At 38.9% G+C, this 23560-nt stretch overlaps 1 protein-coding gene across 8 annotated transcripts in view; it reads right to left on the reverse strand.

Annotated features, from left to right (window-relative positions):
• Nucleotides 1-23560, reverse strand: part of fryb (furry homolog b (Drosophila)) — a 137659-nt gene that overhangs the window by 73811 nt on the left and 40288 nt on the right. For all 8 annotated transcript variants that reach the window (XM_067433917.1, XM_067433916.1, XM_067433921.1 and 5 more), the window contains 14 exons: nt 23325-23415; nt 22490-22569; nt 22230-22310; nt 16119-16287; nt 15735-15827; nt 14818-14916; nt 10623-10724; nt 6590-6693; nt 6324-6432; nt 5836-5922; nt 4379-4550; nt 3606-3738; nt 3271-3378; nt 803-1037 (listed from right to left, as the gene is read on the reverse strand). In XM_067433917.1, coding sequence (XP_067290018.1) covers nt 803-1037; nt 3271-3378; nt 3606-3738; nt 4379-4550; nt 5836-5922; nt 6324-6432; nt 6590-6693; nt 10623-10724; nt 14818-14916; nt 15735-15827; nt 16119-16287; nt 22230-22310; nt 22490-22569; nt 23325-23415 — 1663 coding nt within the window. The remainder of the gene's footprint in view (nt 1-802; nt 1038-3270; nt 3379-3605; nt 3739-4378; nt 4551-5835; nt 5923-6323; nt 6433-6589; nt 6694-10622; nt 10725-14817; nt 14917-15734; nt 15828-16118; nt 16288-22229; nt 22311-22489; nt 22570-23324; nt 23416-23560) is intronic.

Consider the following 23560-nt stretch of genomic DNA (forward strand, 5'->3'; position numbering starts at 1 on the left):
ACCGACCAACCGCCTCATTCTGCGTGTCGTCAACAGATGACAAGCAATAATTACAGAAAAAAATGATTTAAAACAAGAGCCAGAGCAAATACTTTACATTGTATCTGCAATTTTATATAGAATCAACACAGAAACAAACTACCTGTGAAATTAGTAACACTTTGGTGGATTTTCTGTATCATAACAAGCAAAGAGTCTCAACTGAAGAAAAAAAACGCTGCCTGCCAAAACACTCTCAAGCGCTCACAGCGAGGCGTTTTCAGCTGGATAAAAACGCTTTGGTGGACACACGGCCTAATCCTGTGCCAATAGAACTAAAGAAATGTTTAACCATTTACTGCATTTTAGAAGATGACAATACTAGTTATACACATTTTTATCTTGTGTGAGTGATAATGCCATTTCACGTCAACAACCCGAGTGTGTGTAGATGAGGCAGTAAAGAGCAACAGTGTGTTTTGCACATGATGCTGATGATGATATGCCTTGCCACTGACGCCTTTGGCTTGGTTTGCTCAGTTGGGGACACTAAAATAATGATCCAAATTATTCAACTAAATATACAAATAAAATCAATTTTTTAGGTCTTATTTAATTCTATAAACTATAACACTGATCTGCCAACAATGTCTCTCTATGATAAATTAAAATAAGCTGATAACATCACTGTTTACTCCAGAACGACTGTACAGCCAAATCTAATTCTGCTGCAGTATTGTCCTGTTTAACACTGAAGCTGCTCTGACACAATCGGCGTTGTAAAAGTGCTGTATAAATAAATTGATTGATTGATTGATGATACCTCGGCCGAGCGTTTTCCCGGAGCCTGAATGGCCAGCCTCCACTGCGTCAGGAAATGCAGGAGCAGTTTAACGGAGGAGTCCTGCAGGCCCTGCTGTGTGTCCTGAACCTCACGCAGCAGGAAGTTCGTGTACCCGAAAAGCACATCCTCTCGCCAATCAGAGAAGTCCAACAGAAGGCTCTGCAGGGAATTCTGGGAAATCAGTCTGAGTTCATCATCCATGTGGACCGTCAGCCTGCAGAACGCACAAACAATCAATGCCAATACCTGGGCTGTGCCATGATGGTAGTTTAACAAACTCAGGGTTAGAGGATTAGTTTCGAGTTCACAAAACCAAACCAATCTATTCAGGAGTTTAGCTTTGACATCAGCAGTGAACAGCCAATCACACGCTTGAGAGAGAAGCAGTAAGATTAATTTCTCTCTTCTGCATAATATTTCATGATTGATTGAAAAATATTAAAAATGTAAACAAATTTACACAGCAATAAGAAAATAGACGTCTATAACAGAGGATAACTTGCAAGTAAAATGCAAGTAAAAGTTATGAAGATAGTTTAGTTGATATATAGATAATTGAACATTTAAACTCACCTGTAGTAATTTTTATAGCTTTATTTATTGATTTTAAAGCTTATTTGTATGACCTTTATATAGGCTATTTATATTAATTTGAACTAAGTGCCTATTGATGACTGATTAACTAAAACAGGGTATATACAGCAATCCTTAAGTTAAATTTACTACTTTTTAATACCTTTTTTACTACCTTCAGAATATTTTTTAAAACCACCACGACACTGAATTGCAAGTGTTAATCAGCGACCTTTCTATTATTCACACATATTTTTACATACATAACATTCAAAAAAAAAGAATAGATTTAGAATCGACACCAGGAGGAAATCTGTGATAAGTTATCATTCAGACACAGTAAAATACATCTCAACATTCACAAAGGATGTTAAGGAGAAGCATCGCTGCACACACATTTGATTTACATTAATAATTGGTGATTCAGCAATTAAATTATTTAGTGGTTTTTTTCCAACAACAAAACCTGAGCCAAATATTACATTTCTATAACTGTGATAAGTTGTTGAATTTAACAAAATACTAAAAACTAGTGCTGTCAATCGATTCAAAACAAATTTTTTCAGTGATTAATCGCAATAAAAAAAGAAATGTTTTTGTACATTTTTAATATATGTTTTAATATAATAATTTCACAGTTAATCAAATTAATGTAGAAACAACATAAAGACAGTATATTTTAAATACTTTTTAAATGGCATCTTTTTATGAATGAAGGCCAGTATTACTGATATTAATACAGCTACTGATTTTTTTTTTTTTTTAATAATTTAATTTAGGTAAACTAAAAACAATGCTAACATAAACCCATAATAAATGTCATTTTATTCCTGCCCTTCCTGTCTGAACAGTTAGGAAATATACAGAAATGTAATAAAGTTATCATATATGCGGTCTGCATTGCATAAACTATAAATTAAATATTTAATCCTTATTTAAGCTACAAAAGTTATTTAGTCTAGAGCAGCGAGTCATTTTCTCCGTTCCCTGACAGGAAGCTTTATTGGCTGCTGTCCCTTTAAGAGCAGACAGACACGCAGATCTCACTGTTTACTGTCTATGGATCGGGCCTCGTTCTCTCACAACTCTTTTTGTTCATTTTAGACTTTATATAAATCATGTAAGATTGCTCTTATGAGGATAGTCGTTGAAGATATGCCTTGAAGCAAGTCTAAAATAAAACGTAAGCCAGCCACTTCTGTTGAGCGCAGTGTTCGGAGATGATGCCGAACGACCGCTGAATATGACGTCAGCATCAAACATACGCCGAGACGGAGACGAAAGATCTTTGATTATGTGTCCAGATATGCTAAAGCCCATATTTAAACGAACTAACGCGAACGCAGATAGAATTTCAATTAGAATAGGACACCTGATAGTCTGAAAAAATAATACCTAATTTGGAAAAAAATAATACCTCTGAGACCACATTTAACACTTTTAATGGCCTTAAATTTGACAATTTTGATTTATCACTTTTTAATACTTTTTAAAACCCCGCGGACACCCTGTAAAAGGACACATGCGTAATTGATTAAGGGTATACTAATTACATAAATTATATCTAAATTATTTAAAATTATTATTATTATTATAAATAAGCATTGTTAAAAAACATTTCCTATGTATGACTCTTAATTTGAAGTAAAAACAATGGGAGTTTTTTTTTTTTGCATCAGAGGTGTGTCACTTTGCTCACAGCTGATTGGTCCAGTTTCAGTTTGAACATAACCTGCCCTGGAGCAGGTTAGCCGTGGAGCGTAAGTTACTATGGAGATGAACACAGCTAAAAGCCAAACCACTTTAATGGTACCTAAAACCCAGGATTGGCACATACTAAGCTTAAACTTATCTGGCATACACCTGACCCTCACCTGGCCAAGAGATCGATGAGCTCAATTTTTGACAGGCCATCCGGCAGGATTCTGGGAATGGCCGCCACACACGTCCGGAATAAGTCAATCTTGGGTTTTCTCTCCCCACTAACATGAAGTAAACAATGAGAGAGAGAAAACAGGAATGTCAGACAGGGTGTGTGTGTGTGTGTGTGTGTGTGTGTGTGTGTGTGTGTGTGTGTGTGTGTGTGTGTGTGTGTGTGTGTGTGTGTGTGTGACTCATAAGTCGTCTGGCTGTGAGCTTTTCCTTCACCCACTCATGTTACACTCTGAGATAAAGAATAGGTGGTGAAAGGCCAGGAAAAGCTGCTCACGTGATCATGTCTTCAGGCTCCTTGTTGAGCATCTGGGCGTTGGTGAGCATCATGCAGCGGCCGACCTCCTTATCCAAGTGCCTCAGGATGTTATCAATGGCTTTCCTGACCTGGGAGTAATACAGCGCCATGCCTGAGGGAGCAGCAAACAACACACAACATAAAACACTGCAACAAGAACAACATCGACAAACACACACACACACACACACACACACACACACACACACACACACACACACACACACACACACACACACACACACACACACACACACACACACACACACACACACACACACACACACACACACACATGTTGGTCTATGTGGTTTACAGGGACTCTCCATAGACGTAATGGTTTTTATACTGTACAAACCGTATTTTCTATCCCCTTACACTGCCCCTGCCCCTAAACCTACCCATCACACACACACACACACACACACACTGCCCCTACCCCTAAACCTACCCATCACAGGAAACATTCTGCATTTTTACTTTCTCAAAAAATCATCATTTAGTATGTTTTTAAGGCCATTTGAATTATGAGGACATTTGATATGTCCTCATAAACCACATTTATAGTGTAATACCAGTGTAATACCCATGTAGTTATACAAATTTGGGTCCTCATAAACCACATAAACAGGCTCACACACACACACACACACACACACACACACACACACACACACACACACACACACACACACACACACACACACACACACACACAGAGGCAGGTGTCTGTAATAGCGAAGTGCTCTGACCTATCAGTTTGGCTTCCTCCTCAGTCAGAGTTTTGCTGAGGTATGTTTTCTTCTTCTTCAGTGTGTTCCCAGAAGGCAGAGTGGCCCCGGTGTTCGGCATGGGTGGCTCGCCATCTTTCTGCTGCAGGTTATCGGCGATGACGAGGAAGGCCCTCAGAGCGATGTTCATTCTCTGGACACACACCAGAAAAGAAATAAAATATGAATTTCCTCATAGCAAGATTATAGAATACAATTATGGGTTAAAGAATACAATTCTATAATTATAATCCATTTAGGGCATTTTAAGTCAGGCATAACATTATTATATCCTAATATTGTGTTGGTCCCCCTGACCCTTCTCTGATGGACTCCTCTAGACCCCTGAAGGGGTGCTGTATCTGGCACCAAGATGTTAGCAGCAGATCCTGTAAGTCCTGTAAACCGTGAGGTGGGGCCTCCATGGATCGGACTTGTTTGTTCAGCTCATCCCACAGATGCTCGATTGGATTGAGATCTGGGGAATCTGGAGGCCGAGTCGACGCCTCAAACTGGTTGTTGTGCTCCTCAAACCATTCCTGAAGCATTTGTGCTTTGTGTCAGGAGCATTATCCTGCTGGAAGAGCCACAGCCACCAGAATACCGTTTCCATCAAAGGCTGAACATGGTCTCAGCAATGCTTAGGTAGGTGGAGCGTGTCAAAGTAACATCCACATGGATGGAGGACCCAAGGTTTCCCAGCAGAACATTGGCCAAAGCATCACACTGCCTCCGCCGGCTCGCCTTCTTCCCATAGTGCATCCTGGGGCCATGTGTTCCCCAGGTAAGCCACACACACACACACACACACGGCCATCCACGTGATGTAAAAGAACACGTGATTCCTCAGACCAGGCCACCTTCTTCCATTGCTCCGTGGTCCAGTTCTGATGCTCACGTGCCACTGTTGGTGCTTTCGGCGGGGTCAGGGGTCAGAGGTCACCCTGACTGGTCCATACGCCTCAAACTGAGCTGCTCTGTGTATTCTGACAGCTTTCTATCAGAAGCAGCATTAACTTCTGGAGCAGTTTGAGCTCCAGTAGCTCGTCTGTTTGATCGGACCCCACGGGCCAGCCTTCGCTCCCCACGTGCATCAATGAGCCTTGGCCACCCATGACCCTGTGGCCGGTTCTCCACTGGTCCTTCCTTGGAGCACTTTTGATAGATACTGACCACTGCAGACCGGGAGATGTCCAACTCGCCAAACTTGCTCAAATCCTTACGCTTGCCCATTTTTCCTGCTTCTAACACATCAACTTTGAGGATAAAATGTTCACTTGCTTCCTAATATATCCCACCCACTAACAGGAGCCGTGATGAAGAGATCATCAGTGTTATTCACTTCACCGGTCATAATGTTATGCCTGATCGGTGTATAATGAGCTTTACACAAAATCATTAGAACATGAGGTAAGCATGCAGGTGTGTGTGAGCATTACCTCTGGGTTTAAACTGAACGCTTTGGCTGATTTTCCAACACTCAGCAGATCACATATGATTTCTTTCATGGCAAAATCCAGTCTTTCCTGAAGCCAGAAGAGAAACACAGATTACATTACTCAATGTTAAACGATAAAGCCGTCATTTCTGTGACAACAGTGTAAAAGTTAGATATAATTTATATGTGTATCAGACGTCTACACTGCAAAAAAGGCTTTTCTTAGTATTATTGTAAGAAAAATAATGTTGTTTTAAGATTATTTTTCTCACCCCATTGGCTGATTATTTATCTTATTTTAAGCAAAAACTCTCTTCATTTTGAGTTATTTTTCCCAAAACAAGACAATTACTTTTGCTTGTCTAGTAAATACTTCTTAATGTAAGAATGTTTAGATGTTTGGACTAGAAACAAGACAAAAATACTAAGTAAGAAAAGCATTTTTTTGCAGTGTATGTGTGTGTGTGAGAGTATAGGTGTGTGTCAAACCTGGGCAATGAACTGAATAATCTTGACAAAGATGTTGAGAGGCATGTCTCTGGGAACGACGCTCCGAGAACCCTTCGGGAACAGTGTTGATATGATTGAGGTGAGGCGGCTGGAATGGATAAAAAGATACAAATGTCATCTTCATGGGTGTCAATCATCAGAACCAACATTATTATTATAATCTCTTTCTTATCATTACTGTCAGTGCCATGGCTTTGATTATATTCCTTATAAATATGGCATGTTTTAGTTTTTCAGTACGCTACCTTTGTGTTGCAGTGTTGCTTTCACATTTGATTCGGATCATGTAGACCCACAGCAGCCGATAGAGAGATTCAAGTGCCACGCGCGCCATTTTGTGGTCTTTGTTCTGCAAAGAAGAGCACTGTTGTCATTTCCTGTCATGCATCTTATCAATTATGACCACCAAATGTGTGCATTGTTTATGCTTCTGTATAATTTCCATTAATTCCACAGTTTCTTTTCCAATAAAAAATATCTACACATATTTAAAACAAGATTAATTTATTAGAGAATATATAAATATATATCTTCAGAGAATCTTTATATTCTACTAATATTTAGTTTGTGTTTTTATTGGTAAGCATAAATCTAACACATTATGGTTATATGATAAAAACAAGAAAATTCAAGAAATATGTTGTATATTAAATAGACAGGATCTTTTCCGACAGGTCAAACCCTTAATTACCAAACGAGTCAGCAGCTCTGAGACTGACGACTGACTGAGAGATAACAGAGAGCAGATAAAGCTGAAGTGTCGACGTTAGGCATCATTGCCAGAGGCTCTCAGTTCTGCACATCACGGTCTGTCGCCCAGACTAGGCTACGTTCAGACCGCAGGTAAATGGGGATTTCTTTGGTTGCTCAACAGCACAAACCACAATGAGTCAGATCTTTTCATTCCATATTTTCCCTAAATCCGATATAGGTCATATTGGCTTCCCTTTTTACATCCCTCCAGAGCAACATCCGTCGCAATTCTGCGCTCATGGGAGTCACCTCAAAGGTTTTACATGCCTGAAGTTATATAGTCAGAATTTATAAGTATTACAGTAACAGCTCTATATACAATATAAGGCTAAAATCCTTATATTATAAATGCTTCTTATTTTTCTAAATGATGATCATTTTTGATGTAAAAATCATATTTGCATTGTAAGTGCACCCCAGGAAACATTATTAAACAATGCAGTTCATGACCCCTTTAATGAGCTGCATGTCGTCTTTTTATCGTTCGTGCACATACGGGTCAGTACAGGACCATGATCTGTTCACACTGGACATATTTAAACAACGACATGAACAGCCATGCAAAAAAATAAATAAATAAAATCTGAGCAATAAATCAGAATTGAGCACTAATGCGCAGATTAAGGGGATAGTTCACCCAAAAATGATCATTTACTCTCCATCAAGTTGTTCCAAACCTTTAAAAATCTATTTGTTCTGCTGAACACAAAGGAAGATATTTGCAAGAATGTTTGTATATTTGCAAGAGTGCATGTGTGTGCCCACAAATGAAACGGAGAATGGCTTTTGATTCTTGTTGATATTCCATTCAAAATATCGTTCATAACGGATCGATTATAATGCACTCCTGACATAAATTAAGAAATTACAGGGAGTGCAGAATTATTAGGCAAATGAGTATTTTGACCACATCATCCTCGTTATGCATGTTGTCTTACTCCAAGCTGTATAGGCTGGAAAGCCCACTACCAATTAAGCATATGAGGTGATGTGCATCTCTGTAATGAGAAGGGGTGTGGTCTAATGACATCAACACCCTATATCAGGTGTGCAGAATTATTAGGCAACTTCCTTTCCTTTGGCAAAATGGGTCAAAAGAAGGACTTGACAGGCTCAGAAAAGTCAAAAATAGTGAGATATATTGCAGAGGGATGCAGCAGTCTTAAAATAGCCAAGCTTCTGAAGCGTGATCATCGAACAATCAAGCGTTTCATTCAAAATAGTCAACAGGGTCGCAAGAAGCGTGTGGAAAAACCAAGGCGCAAAATAACTGCCCGTGAACTGAGAAAAGTCAAGCGTGCAGCTGCCAAGATGCCACTTGCCACCAGTTTGGCCATATTTCAGAGCTGCGACATCACTGGAGTGCCCAAAAGCACAAGGTGTGCAATACTCAGAGACATGGCCAAGGTAAGAAAGGCAGAAAGTCGACCACCACTGAACAAGACACACAAGCTGAAACGTCAAGACTGGGCCAAGAAATATCTCAGGACTGATTTTTCTAAGGTTTTATGGACTGATGAAATGAGAGTGAGTCTTGATGGGCCAGATGGATGGGCCCGTGGCTGGATTGGTAAAGGGCAGAGAGCTCCAGTCCGACTCAGACGCCAGCAAGGTGGAGGTGGAGTACTGGTTTGGGCTGGTATCATCAAAGATGAGCTTGTGGGGCCTTTTCGGGTTGAGGATGGAGTCAAGCTCAACTCCCAGTCCTACTGCCAGTTTCTGGAAGACACCTTCTTCAAGCAGTGGTACAGGAAGAAGTCTGCATCCTTCAAGAAAAACATGATTTTCATGCAGGACAATGCTCCATCACACGCGTCCAAGTACTCCACAGCGTGGCTGGCAAGAAAGGGTATAAAAGAAGAAAATCTAATAATATGGCCTCCTTGTTCACCTGATCTGAACCCCATTGAGAACCTGTGGTCCATCATCAAATGTGCGATTTACAAGGAGGGAAACCAGTACACCTCTCTGAACAGTGTCTGGGAGGCTGTGGTTGCTGCTGCACGCAATGTTGATGGTGAACAGATCAAAACACTGACAGAATCCATGGATGGCCGGCTTTTGAGTGTCCTTGCAAAGAAAGGTGGCTATATTGGTCACTGATTTGTTTTTGTTTGGTTTTTGAATGTCAGAAATGTATATTTGTGAATGTTAAGATGTTATATTGGTTTCACTGGTAAAAATAAATAATTGAAATGGGTATAAATTTGTTTTTTGTTAAGTTGCCTAATAATTATGCACAGTAATAGTCACCTGCACACACAGATATCCCCCTAAAATAGCTAAAGCTAAAAACTAAAACTTCCAAAAATATTCAGCTTTGATATTAATGAGTTTTTGTGTAAATTGAGAACATGGTTGTTGTTCAATAATAAAATTAATCCTCAAAAATACAACTTGCCTAATATTTCTGCACTCCCTGTATTGTCACTGCAACCTCATTTTATCATAAACATGGTCAAATAACGAAGCTGAAGGCTTTAATCTTTATAAATATACCATTTTATTCCAGATTAAGTTAGAGTGTGATGCTTTAACGTGCATTGAATGTTGACATCAGTAATCTGGAGCCATATGCGATCTTTGACTCGAAAGGGGTTAAAAATCTATTTCTTCTGCTGGACACAAAAGAAGATATTTACAGGAATGTTAACAGATTTTGGGCCCCATTGACTTCCATAGTAGGGGAAAAAAATATTATGGCAGTCAATAGGGGCCAAGATATGCTTGGACACAAACATTCTTCCAAATATCTTCCTTTGTGTTCAGCAGAAGAAAGAAATTCATACAGGTTTGGAACAACTTGAGAGAGAGTAAATGAAGAAGTTTAATTTTTGAGTGAACTATCCCATTAAATCGACCTCTCTTTCTCTCTCTCTCTCAAACACACACAGACACACACACACACACACACACACACACACACACACACACACACACACACACACACACACACACACACAGCCCCTAAACCTACCCATCACAGGAAACATTCTGCATTTTTACTTTCTCATAAAAACTCCTCCTGTGTGATTTATAAGCCTTTTGTAAAGTGGGGCCATGGGTAATGTCCTCATATTTCACCCTCTCCTGTAATACCCGTGTCATACCCATGTCAATATAAACATTTGTGTCACAAAAACATGCCCACACACACACACACACACACACACACACACACACACACACACGTACAGTGACTGAAGTGCTGAGTACAAAATGTACAAATGAGATGTTCCAGCTAATGATGAAGGCTTCTCCTGTCCTACCGGCTTCCCCTTCAAGCAAACAAAACATTCCTGCTGCCCTCCCTCTGCATTTCACACATATTTAACAGCTATTTGCTTGTAACTGCTGCCACTTTAAATATTAGTGCACTTGACTGATGGGCTCCGCTGGTTAATCACATGGTGCTTACACAACCCCCTTGCACAACAAAAACGGCATTCCTTTTTGCATGTGATTTTGCACGCTGATCTCTAAACGCTGTATCACACACACACTTTGTAGCTCTCAGAGACTCACTTTCAGGTTGGACAAGCAGTTGTTGAGGAAGACGTGCCATCTGTTCAGAAAGATCTGCTTCTGGCTCACACACAGAAGACACGTTACCAACGGATATAGAGCCTGGGAAACAAAAGGAGAGAGAAAATTAAACATTTTAACATGCATGATATGTTCAAACTGATGAAATGCATGATATTACTATAATAATTCCAGTCTAAAACAGAAGTTCTTACATGTTTTACTACTAATAGTCAAGACTCTCATCAAAAAAGTTATTAACATATGGTATAAAGCTTAAAGGAGATATGCTTTTTTTTATGGTGTGAAACTGTGTGAAATTGCAGCAACTGTTAGTTTGCTGAAACTATGATATGGGATAGCAGTGTTTATAGGGATAATATTTTCCAGGACATTTTAAATTTGACTAAAATCACACCCTAAAGTAATACAGTGCTCTCTACACTGCAAAAAAAGCCCTTCATACTTAGTATTTTTGTCTTGTTTTCAGTCCAAATATCTAAAAATTCTTAAATTAAGAAACATTTATTAGACAAGCAAAAGTAATTGTCTTGTTTTGGGGAAAATAACTCAAAATGAAGAGAGTTTTTGCTTAAAATAAGATAAATAATCTGCCAATGGGGTGAGAAAAATAATCTTGTTTTCTGTTTGAATTAAGATTATTTTTCTCACCCCATTGGCAGATTATTTATCTTATTTTAAGCAAAAACTCTCTTCATTTTGAGTTATTTTTGCCCAAAACCAAGACAATAACTTTTGATTGTCTAGTAAATACTTCTTGTTTTAAGATGTTTTAGATTTGGGACTAGAAACAAGACAAAAATACTAAATAAGAAACATTTTTTTTCCGTGTAAGACTTTAAAAGGCGTACAGTTTATTGCCATGACTTAACTATAAAATCAGTTATTAAAGCAGAACTGGGTAACTTTTGCTCTCGGGGTCCCCCTACAGTTGGGAAAAAATAAAGTCCTCAACGACTGTCGTAAGCTCAGTCGTCCTACAACAGGGATGCCATCGCGCCTGCATTTGTTGACATGACACCCATGATGACACCCACCGTATGTCTATTTAATGGTCGTGGGTGCGCGGCGGGTTGTAAAAATATATCCAGTGGTCCGGGGCGGGCCAAATAACTTCATAAAAGCGTCCCGCGGGTCGGTGCAGCACTAACAGTTCCCCTAAACACTGCAGGAGGAGTTCACATGCAGCTGTTCTTCTGGCGGCGCGTGGGAAACGTCTTCATCAGGTACAGTCAGTGGCTTATGCTCCAGCATGTCATATGAATATAATTTCATGGGTTTTATTTTTTTTCAAACGCCAAATAATCACGATGCTCACGTTTACAAGCCAGCGTCATTATAGTAGTCAATTGGTTAGCGTTTTCCAGAATCTATATGATACTTCAGTTCAGTGTTTGAGTGGTCGGTAATCACCGTAACAAGCAGGACAGCATCGGTCGGGCACGCCTCCTTCAGCTCACGCCGACGAGCAAACACTGGTCACATGTTGATCCTCGTCCTGCCTTTAATCCCATCATTTTTTCGTTTCCTCTTATTGCTTTCCTCCAACAAAACCTTTTCTTTCTTATTTGTCTCTGCTGCTTCGGACATGACTATATTATCCGACGAACAAAGTTGGGCTCGCACGTCCGAATGTAAGGAAGTGTGTGTGTTGGTGGAAGTGACGTATATGCCGTAAAGCAGTCGAATTTTGTAGTTCTTTTCTTTTTCTCGGGTTACTACCCGAAACCCGAAGTTTAAAAGTACGATTAAAAACGATACAGACCCCGTCAGGCTATGGCAGACGTGTCATTCAACCTATTGTAAGTCGATTTATCATCACAAGAGTCTTAAAAAATATATTATGAAGGTTGAAATGTTACCTGGTGCTGCTTTAATATGCTCTTAATCATACATTATGACCATTGAAGCTTGTTTACGCCACAGATTAAAAAAAAGTTAATAGTGACTTTATCTCGCTATTCTGATTTTTTTTTGAGTTATGAAGTCAGAATTGTGAGATGCAAAAAAAGTATTTTGGAGTATCAGGAGCTTGCTCTAGCAGTGCCAACATGAGGACAAAATCACATGTGGAGACCCGGAGCTGTGCGATACATCTTCATGCTTTATAGAAACAGGAATGAAAAGGATCTTGCTTGGAAGAAAGTGAGTGAGGAGGTCGGACAATCTGGTAAGTTGTAAAAAACGCTCTTTACTCAATGTGAGCAATATATAGGGTGATTTCAGGGTGACGGACACTTTTTGCCATTGAGATGACTTGGAAAAAGTGTCCCAATCACCCTGAATTCACCCCATTGAGACTACAAGCTAAGTGTATTCGCGTATTTTAAAATGATCAATGTCAGCCATTTCACACCGAGACGAGCCGCTGGCAGAAGCCGCTCCTATGAGGCGAATTTGTATCTGTTGTAGCGATGCGCGATATACCGGTACTGGAAAAATACCGGTATATATTTTATTTAAAACGTTACGATATCATGATTTTGCACATTTCGGTATATGCTGCTGTTCTGAAGTTCACCGCTATATGGCAGCGCGCTACCCAAACTGACCCGAAACAACCGGCAAATGTGACAACAACAGACGAACAAAATGGATAAAGCAGTTGAATCTCACTCAAGATGCCCAAAACGAATTAATAAAGAGAGGAGTAGAAGTGAAATGTGTAATTACTTTGCTTATAAAACTGATGAAGAACCATCAAACCTAGCCAAGCATCTGTCACTATCCTGACTTTAAGACTTCTTCAGAGATCGACAGGTCAGTGAATCATTCAAACCATCTCATTTAGACATTTATTCTCCTTTAATACTGATCAACGCACACACACAGCCTAACATAAGATCGAATATCACAAAATCTCCAGCTTTCGTTTCAACCAATGACATTTAGATCTCATAATATTTGCACGCGTACTATTGCACTATTTACATTCGCGTTAGACACAACCGCCTGTGTTTATGTGAATACTCACTAAAGACCGACATAAGTGACAGGTGTGTGTGTGTGTGTGTGTGTGTGTGTGTGTGTGTGTGTGTGTGTGTGTGCGTGTGTCGTTATGAGCTCATATCTCCTGTAACTGTTATTACGAAATGCTATAAAATCAATCGCTTGCATGTTCAAATGATTTGCGTTTTTTTGCAGATTGCTTTAGTGTAGTGTCTTTTGAAACCAGAAGCAATTTGCTAATTTTGAGATTTTTGCTGAAATTATTTCTCACAAGAAAGTTTTCAAATAAATGATTTGATGTGATAAGCTTTGCTGATTAATTTACTAATAAGCATTTGTGGTAATTTCCGACTTTATAAACTCAAAACTTGCATAATTGTACTCATTCGCGTGCGATATACCCGCGCTAATATCAGACCGTGTGGTATCGATTTAATATCGGTACTTTGGTATTAGATTGTGGTACCGTACCGAAGCCAGAATTGTGGTATCGAGCCATCCCTAGGTGAAGCTAATTCTACGCGCGAATGAAGTGAGTAAACTCAAAATGTTCACACGTCCAACATTGTGCGAATAGCACGATTTATTCTCTTCCTTTGTGTCTGGTGTGAACGCCCCATAACAAAAGAAGTGAGAAATGCACGATATTGGCTAAACTCGCAATCGGAGAGAAAAAAGTGAGAATTTGCAATTTATTTTGACTTTATAACACACAACTGCAAGTTTACATCACGCAACTTTCTGCAACCAATCGTAATTGTTTTGGGCCAGTGATAAACTCTTTGTTGTTTTTGTTAATTTTGAAAAAATAATCTTCCAGGACATTTTCTCAATTTTTCCTTTGTTTTTCCAGATTTGTCATAAATAGTGTGAACCCAGATGTTGAAATTTTCTAATTTAATTTAATGTAAGTTATTTAAAAAAAGCTAATTATATGGGTATTTAGGGCTGGGAACCACTGCTCTCAAAAATACTTTAAAAAGCCCTTTCATGTCATAATAATTTTGCACTTGAGTTGTTTTCTTTACGCTGGATTGTAAAATATGTATAAAATGCACCACTCACACACACATCACTGGTTGGTTATGTGTAAAATCAAAAGTTGATATGTTAAATTGTGAAAGATATTTAGAGATGGAGTATTTGAAACATCACAGACAGCAAAAACATGTCATCTAATCTCTTTCTCCCGCTCTCATGCATGAACAAACAGAGGAAGGCTTGCCAGAGAGTGCTTCTTCCGGGACGACAGGTCTAAAGTTGTGTCGTAAAGAGTTTCCACAAAAGTCCTCAAGCAGGGCACGTTCACCTCGTTCTTCACCGTCTGAAGAGAAACAGCAGGTGAGGGTCACGGTTTGGACAAGAAACACATTATCACGATATTCAAATGTACACTGCAAAAATTATTTAAAAAATAAGTTACACTGCAAAAATGCTCTTCTTCCTCAGTATTTTTGTCTTGTTTCGAGTCCAAACATCTAAGAAATCTTAAAACAAGAAGTATTTACTAGACAAGCAAAAGTAATTGTCTTGTTTTGGGTGAGAAAAATAATCTTAATTCAAACAGAAAACAAGATTATTTTTCTCACCCCATTGGCAGATTATTTATCTTATTTTAAGCAAAAACTCTCTTCATTTTGAGTTATTTTTGCCCAAAACAAGACTTTTTAGATATTTTCACTAGAAACAAGACAAAATACTAAGTAAGAAAAGCATTTTCAGATTGCCTTAAAAAAATTGAGTTTATTGAACTTAAAAATTTTAGTTAATACAATGAACATTTTGGAGAATCGACAACCTTTATTCAAATATTATTACAAGATTTTGTAAGCATATTGGGTAGCTGTGTGTTTTATTTGTGATGACTATTTTCATGATTTATCACATTTTTTATGTGGTTCAGATTCAATAATATTTTGAGTTTCTATTTATTAAACCAATTTCCTTCATTGTATCAACTCAAATTTTTTATTTCAATAAACTAAAAATTTTAAGGCAACCAGGTTACTTACTTTTTTAAGTTAAACCAACAACATTTTTTTACAGTGTACATATTCTGCAAGCCTTTCTTACTCAAACGCCTTACAAGTTAGAGAATGAATGAAAATAAGCATTTAAATATGAGTGAACGAAGGTACTTACTGCGGCTACAGGGACGAGAATCTCTACGAAGAGTCCGGCCAGAGAATGTTTAATGTCCTTATCTTTCACCTCCAGGAAATACTGAGCACACTCCTATAAACATATAATGGTTTAAGTATAGTGTGCGATTTTGGCCACGATTTGGCCGTCTGAGACAAATTTAGCAAATCCTAAAAGATAATTTGATCGTTAGTTTGATTGCCGATTAAAGGGTTACTTCAGCGATTAGCATATGGCTTTGTATCAGTAGAAATACAAAGAAAAAAAACTCTTCATCTGTGTCTGAAGATAAACGAAGGTCTGACGGGTTTGGAGTGACATGAGGAATTAATGACAGATGATTGAGTTTTGGGTGACCCTTTCAGTAATTGCTGCATTGTGTACCTGCATAAACTGGAAAGACGCCTCGAAATCCTCCACTGGGTACATCTTAATGCGGAAGAACTTGACCCCCATAATGAGGCTGATCGTGCTCTGGACCACATATGGACTCTGCTCTTTCTGCCTGAGCTCCTTCAACTCCGAGATGAACTTCTTCCTCACTGCAGGAAACCTGGGAAGATTGGGAGAGAGGGATTAAGATTTATTTAACAATACAGCAGAGTTTCGGTTTGAATCCTATCCTTTTGCATAGGATTTTATGAGATTTAAAGTGGTGGTTCCTTTTTTTAAACACTGTATTTTTCTTCTATCCTCCCTTTATCCCACACCGCTGTCTGTGCTTTGAACGGCTCGTTTGCTTCCTGCTTCTATGAAGCCCCTCCCTCTGAAAAACGCAATGGTCTTAGATTGGTCAGATGGCCAAATGTAGTTTCCTGTATTTTTATTGGCTGAAGCACAGGCAACGCCCCTTCCCATTACGGGCAGAAGTCACATCTGCGGAGACTAGCGAGGGATTATGATGTCACCAACCCAGGAAGAAGCTCGTTGTAGTCCAAACCGGCCATTTTTGAAGGCAATAAACTGCCGTAACTTTAAAAGACAATATCTCCGTTTGCAGTGAACTTTCAGCGCTGTAACTTTGCAGAGACTGTTAATGCTCAAGCAGCGACATTACACACTAACTAAAGTTACAAAAGTCAAATCGCATGCAAACACCCCTTTAACAGAAAGATGTGCTTGTTTATCTGTATATCCAGGGATGCACATAACTGGTGCGCATGCGTGGTAAATATAAACGATGCTCAGCAGAAAACGTGGAGGGAAGCACTTTTGAGTACCAACATTTTTGGAGACAGGGACACAACAGAGGTAGTGTAAGAAAAATATCCATATTTAAAACTTTATAAAGTAAAGTTTTGGCCGATCGCCTTCCGTATTCAGTTTATGGGAAAAGTGTTGAAAGTGCCTCTGCAGTTCAAAGGCGCACGCAAGCAGTTAATGCGTTTGCACACTGAGTCCGAAATTTTCACATGCATTTTTTAGTTTCGATGTCAGATGGATGCATATTAATGAATGCATTACGGAAAAAAACAAAACAATACAAAATGACGTCTTCAGTAGTGAGGATGATTTTTTTTGTCGTCTCTCTTCTTAAGCTTTACTAGCGATAGATCAAGCGATATATTAGGTATGGATCCGCACACACACACACACACACACACACACACACACACACACACACACACACACACACACACACACACACACACGTCGTGTTTCCATGTTTTATGGGGACTTTCCATAGGCGTAACACACACACACACACACACACACACACACACACACAGGTTTGTTTCACTATATTAGTGAGGACATTACATAGACTTCCATTGATTTTATATCAGCTCAATTATATTTTCTATCCCCTAACCCAACCCCTATCCCTAAACCTACCCATCACAGAAACATGTGCAGAACAACAGATTGAAATAAAAACATGTTTTGGCTGATTTATAAGCCTTTTAAACTAGTGAGGACCAATCAAATGTCCTCACTAGTGGGTCATTTTCATGTTTTACTATATAAGTGAGGACATTTGTGTCCTCACAAGTATTGCCAAACAAGGAACACACACACACACACACACACACACACACAGCCCCTAAACCTACCCATCACAGGAAACATTCTGCCTTTTTACTTTCTCAAAAAAACTCCTTCTGTGTGATTTATAAGATGTTTTCCTCATGGGGACCTAAAAATGTCCCCACAAGGACAAGGATTTCGGATATTGCCATCTTTTTGGGGACATTTTGTCCCCATAACGTAGGGATTACCAGGACACACACACACACACACACACACAAACACACACACACACACACACACACACACACACACACACACACACACACACACACACACACACACACACACACACACACACACACACACACACACACACACACACACACACACAGTTACAGGGACTTGGTGTGCTATAATTATAGCTGTGATATAATAATATTTGTAGTATTTCTGATACAATAATATGTATGGTGGCTCTGAGTTGTCAAAACGTCTCAAAATGCATTTTTACGGATGTGAAAGTGCAGAAAGTTGACGGACGAAAGTTTCGGAGGCAGTGTGCAAGCGTGATTGACATAACGTGAGGTCGAATTAATTTTTTGACGTGCGAAAATTTCGCATGCGAACGGAGTGTGTGTCGCGTACGCATCTTGAACTCCGAGAAGCACTTTCAACACTTTTCCACGGCTGCCGATCGGCCGGAACTTTAATTCAAAGCGTTTTAAATATGGATATCTTTCTAACACAAACGCAACGATTCACTCCTAAAGGCCTTCATTAACCTCCTGGAGCCGTGTGGAGCAGTTATATGACGGATACATGCACTTTTATGGACTTCAAAAGCAGAGCAACAATCCCTGCCATTATAAAGCTTGGATTAGCCAGGACTCTTTTAACATAACTCAACATTTATTCGTCTGAGAGAAGAATGTCATACACACCTAGGATGACTTGAGGGTGAGAAAATCATAGGCTAATTTTCATTTTTGGGTATTAAACGGCTAAATATTTCATTTCTGTGCTTTAAACGGCTCGTTTGCTTCCTGCTTCTATGAAGCCCCTCCCTCTGAAAAACGCAATGGTCTTAGATTGGTCAGATGGCCAAATGTAGTTTCCTGTATTTTTATTGGCTGAAGCACAGGTTAAGGCCACGCCCCTTCCCATTACGGGCAGAAGTCACATCTGCGGAGACTAGCGAGGGTTTATGATGTCACCAACCCAGGAAGAAGCTCGTTGTAGTCCAAACCGGCCATTTTTGTAGGCAATAAACTGCCGTCACTTTAAAAGACAATATCTCCGTTTGCAGTGAACTTTCAGCGCTGTAACTTTGCAGAGACTGTTAATGCTCAAGCAGCGACATTACACACTAACTAAAGTTACACAAGTCAAATCACATGCAAACACCCCTTTAACAGAAAGATGTGCTTGTTTATCTGTATATCCAGGGATGCACATAACTGGTGCGCATGCGTGGTAAATATAAACGATGCTCAGCAGAAAACGTGGAGGGAAGCACTTTTGAGTACCAACATTTTTGGAGACAGGGACACAACAGAGGTAGTGTAAGAGGTAGCATAACTCAACATTTATTCGTCTGAGAGAAGAATGTCATACACACCTAGGATGACTTGAGGGTGAGAAAATCATAGGCTAATTTTCATTTTTGGGTAAAGTAACCCTTTAATACGTTTGTCTGAATTTTCCTCATTTGAGGGCTTTTCTCAGGATGCATGATATATGTGACCAATTGCAATTAATTAACCAGAATAACATTACATTAATTCAGTTAAATAACGTTGGGCAGCCCAAGTCTCTAACTCGATTTCACCAAAGTCAGCAGATTCCAGGGCTTGGATGTTTCTTGCACACGTGTGTGTTGTGTGTTTGTGAGATCTTCAGCTCTATATTTAGAAAGGCATCTGGAGGGCGAAAAGGGAGGGATCGCTCTCTGTGTCTCTCTGCAAGTCTTTAAAGGAACACTCCAGTGTTTTTAGAAATAGAGCTTATTCAACTTCTTTCATGCATTTTTGTCTTAGTGTATGCATTGTTTTAGTTTGGCAGGGTCGTCGCTAGCTTAGCTTAGCATAATGAATGGAATCCTATGTCCTGAGTAAATGTGATCCAAAAAAAAACAAAAACCCACCTAATTACTTCTTGTGGCCTGCGTATTCACAACGAGTACAAATAGCGATGCAGATTAAGACTAGGCGATTTCCTAGGCGGATATTGACTTGGGATTATATTATGGGGAAGCACAGGCGAAGAGACATGCCAGCTGGCAACATAGGATTCCATTCATTATGCTAAGCTAAGCTAGTGGCGACCCTGCCAAACTCAAACAATGCACTGAGACAAAAATGCATTTGCCCACATATCTAAATGTAGGAAAGAAGCTGAATAAGCCCTATTTCTAAAAACGTTGGAGTGTTCCTTTAAGTGAGCTATAAACTAACCGGCTGCATTGTATTGCATGCTATTATTTATCTTGTACTGTACTGGGGTGATGATTCATTTGACTTTAACAGACACATGTCGACACTCAAGACTTCCTTATTATACATGCAGCCACAAATACATTTTTCACACTATTAAATATGGAAAGAGGCCATTACTGTCAGGACTGGAGCTAGGGAGAAACTCCATCTTTGTGTGACACTGATGGAGCTCCGCGTGAACATGACGAGACGCCTCGTCTATCAGCGTAATGGCCTCCCATTAGTGCTTCATCTAAAGCTAGACACTCTGTCACAGGAAGAAGAATACCGCCATCATTTTGAGCTCGAATCCAGGTCGCCGGCTTCAACAGGACTCATGGAGCCATCCATTTAGAGTTTAAGTGAGGTGGGAATTTTGTTGCAAATGAAGGTGGCTTTGGTTCAGGATCCAGATTTTAATTTGGTCTTCATTACATTACCAATATTAGACGTTTCACTGGTCCATAATCCCATTCCACATATTTAAATATGATATTAAAGGGCTCGACATTAAGCATGTTCAAGTGCTTCTCTTTCGGAATCGGTCATTCACTTGTCTGAGTAAACTATTTGCTTAGCCGGAAAAAAGTTTTATTTTAATTTTTGTGTGTGTGTTGTAACTATAGTTTTTTATGAAGCAGTATTCTCACCAGTGTTCAATCAGCTTTGACATTTTAAATCTGCATATTTGTGATATTTTTACCTTTTATAAAGGGCATTTCCCCCGCCTAATCTTATTAAATATAAGCTCTGCTTCAGGTTTCATATTATATTTTAAAATTTGATCAAAACATTCAATTAAAATAAGACCGTATAGGGCTGTTACCAATCAAATTAAATAATTTACACTGAAAAATTACAACTGCATTAAATAATGTTATGAGATTGGTATTTTTGAATAAACAAATAAAAAATCTTGGAAAGTATGTTTAAACATGAAACTAAACCTACAGCAGGTGGCAGCAGGTGAGTCTTAATAAGTGAGTCATTGAGTCGATTCATCCAAACGATTCATTCAAACACTGAATGATTCAGTAACATACTGTTGCTGTGAGATGCGTTACGGTTCTGCTGTTTGGATCTATTTTCGCTGCTGAAATAGAACAAAAACAGTCAATATTGCATCTAAAATTTAAGTGACTAAATGTTCAGTAATAGTTTATGGAGTTGTCGTATGAAATCAGTGTCATTTTCAGTCGTGATGGTGTTCAGGAAAACACTCTTGGTTGTGTGATGTTGAACTGTATCGTATATGTTATAAATATAGAAACTCACATCGTGAATGTTTAGCACAGTTTCTCAGTGTGAGCAGCGCTCATGTGTTGTGATTTCTCCTCGAGAAGCTGCGCGAGCGTCAACAGCGCCACCTTCAGTTCATTATATATTACACTATTATCCACTATTGATCGACACTTGCACTAAACAAATGATCATTCTTGCATTTAAGTCATTTGCTAGTTATTTTTTGTTATTGGCGTTTTAATCCGCTTGTCCTGTTGGGCAAGTAAAATTCTCTTTCACTTCCCCTTCAAAAAATCCACTTGTCCTGGACAAGCGTTAAAGTGGCGGTTCCTTGTTTTTTTTTCTAGGCTTCTTTTTAAACGCTGTATTTTTCTTCTATCCTCCCTTTATTCCGCACTGCTGTCTGTCCTTTGAACGGCTCGTCTGCTTCCTGCTTCTATGAAGCCCCTCCCTCTGAAAAACGCAATAGTCTTAGATTGGTCAGATGGCCAAATGTAGATTCCTGTATTTTGATTGGCTGAAGTGCCAAGCACAGGTTAAGGCCACGCCCCTTCCCATTACGGGCAGGAGTCACATCTGCGGAGACTAGCGAGGGTTTATGATGTCACCAACCCAGGAAGAAGCTCGTTGTAGTCCAAACCGGCCATTTTTGTAGGCAATAAACTGCCGTCACTTTAAAAGACAATATCTCCGTTTGCAGTGAACTTTCAGCGCTGTAACTTTGCAGATACTGTTAATGCTCAAGCAGCGACATTACACACTAACTAAAGTTACACAAGTCAAATCGCACGCAACCATTATAATTTACCTGGACTGGGCCACGACACCGACAACCTCAGCATAAAGATCGGCCACTATGTGCATGTTGGTCGTGTTGGGCCCAAGGTACCTGAAGACAGAGAAATATCACAATTCTTCCAGTCCTTCAGTAGAATCCAGTCTCATTTACATTTACAGTGAGTACACATGATTTAGTGAACATTAATATGATACAAGATGCTTATTAGGCAGATTTACTAATGCAAAACACATGCAGGAAGGAAATAACTGGAAATAATGGAGCATTACCCCTCTTTGTACTTGAAGTGTTTGAAGGCCAGGTTAATGACTTCCTGAATGAGGCCATCCAGAAGAGGATGGAGAGGGATCTACAAAGAGAGAAAGAGACAAGATCAGTGTGTTTATCTCTTACTTTTTTTTATTTAAAATAAGAAAAAATGGTAGATTACTGCCTGAAAGTTCTGCATAAATAAAGGGAATTTACAGCGTAACTTTCGGCAATTATGGTGTAACTATAAAGTAAGTACATGTCGGTATAAGGGAACAATATGCAATATTTTGGGAATAAAGGGGTAACTATTAGGACATTTTTTTAATAATTTACACTGTAAGTATTTTTTTAATTAAGGGTTAAGGGTAAGTGCGATTATGTGGCTGTAAATTTTATTAAAGTGGTGCTTGTTCCCCTCTTGTTTCGTGTAGACACATACAAAATCATACATTTATTAAATGGGTTTATGTGAAGATTTTTTTAAGTTCACTGTTATATAAAGCCTAATAAATGTTGAAATTGATATTTTTCAATGATACTGTAATGTAGAATGATGCAACATTAATGATAGACAGTGTCAGTCATACTGGTCTTCACTCATAAAAACATGCCATTACAACAAATATTTAAAATATACCTCTTTAAGGAGAGTAACTGTGAAATTATTACAATATAAAAATATAAAAAACGTTAGTTTGCGATTAATTACAGGGAAAAAAATGTTACTTTTTTAGTCGATTGACGGCACTAATTTATATAAATAAAAATGTTAATCAAATTATGATTTTATAAATTCCAACCTGCCCTGAAAAAAAATGCATCAGTTTCTTCGCTCAATCGATCATAACTTACCTGTTTTAAAACCTCAATAAGCACAAGTGAGAATATGAAATCTATTGCCAAGTCCCTCCTTTCCATCAGATAATCTTTCTGCTGTTCGTCACTGAAACAGAGACACAACGAGAAGAAATTGAGCAAATTGAATTTGGTTATATAAATATATTGGATATTAATATAAGCATGCTCTCTGGTCTGCATTTGAAGCCCTGATTTATTCAAACCTGACTGCCAATAGCATTATTTCATTA

Source organism: Pseudorasbora parva, chromosome 23, assembly GCF_024679245.1.
Source record: "Pseudorasbora parva isolate DD20220531a chromosome 23, ASM2467924v1, whole genome shotgun sequence".
Lineage (NCBI taxonomy): Eukaryota > Metazoa > Chordata > Actinopteri > Cypriniformes > Gobionidae > Pseudorasbora > Pseudorasbora parva.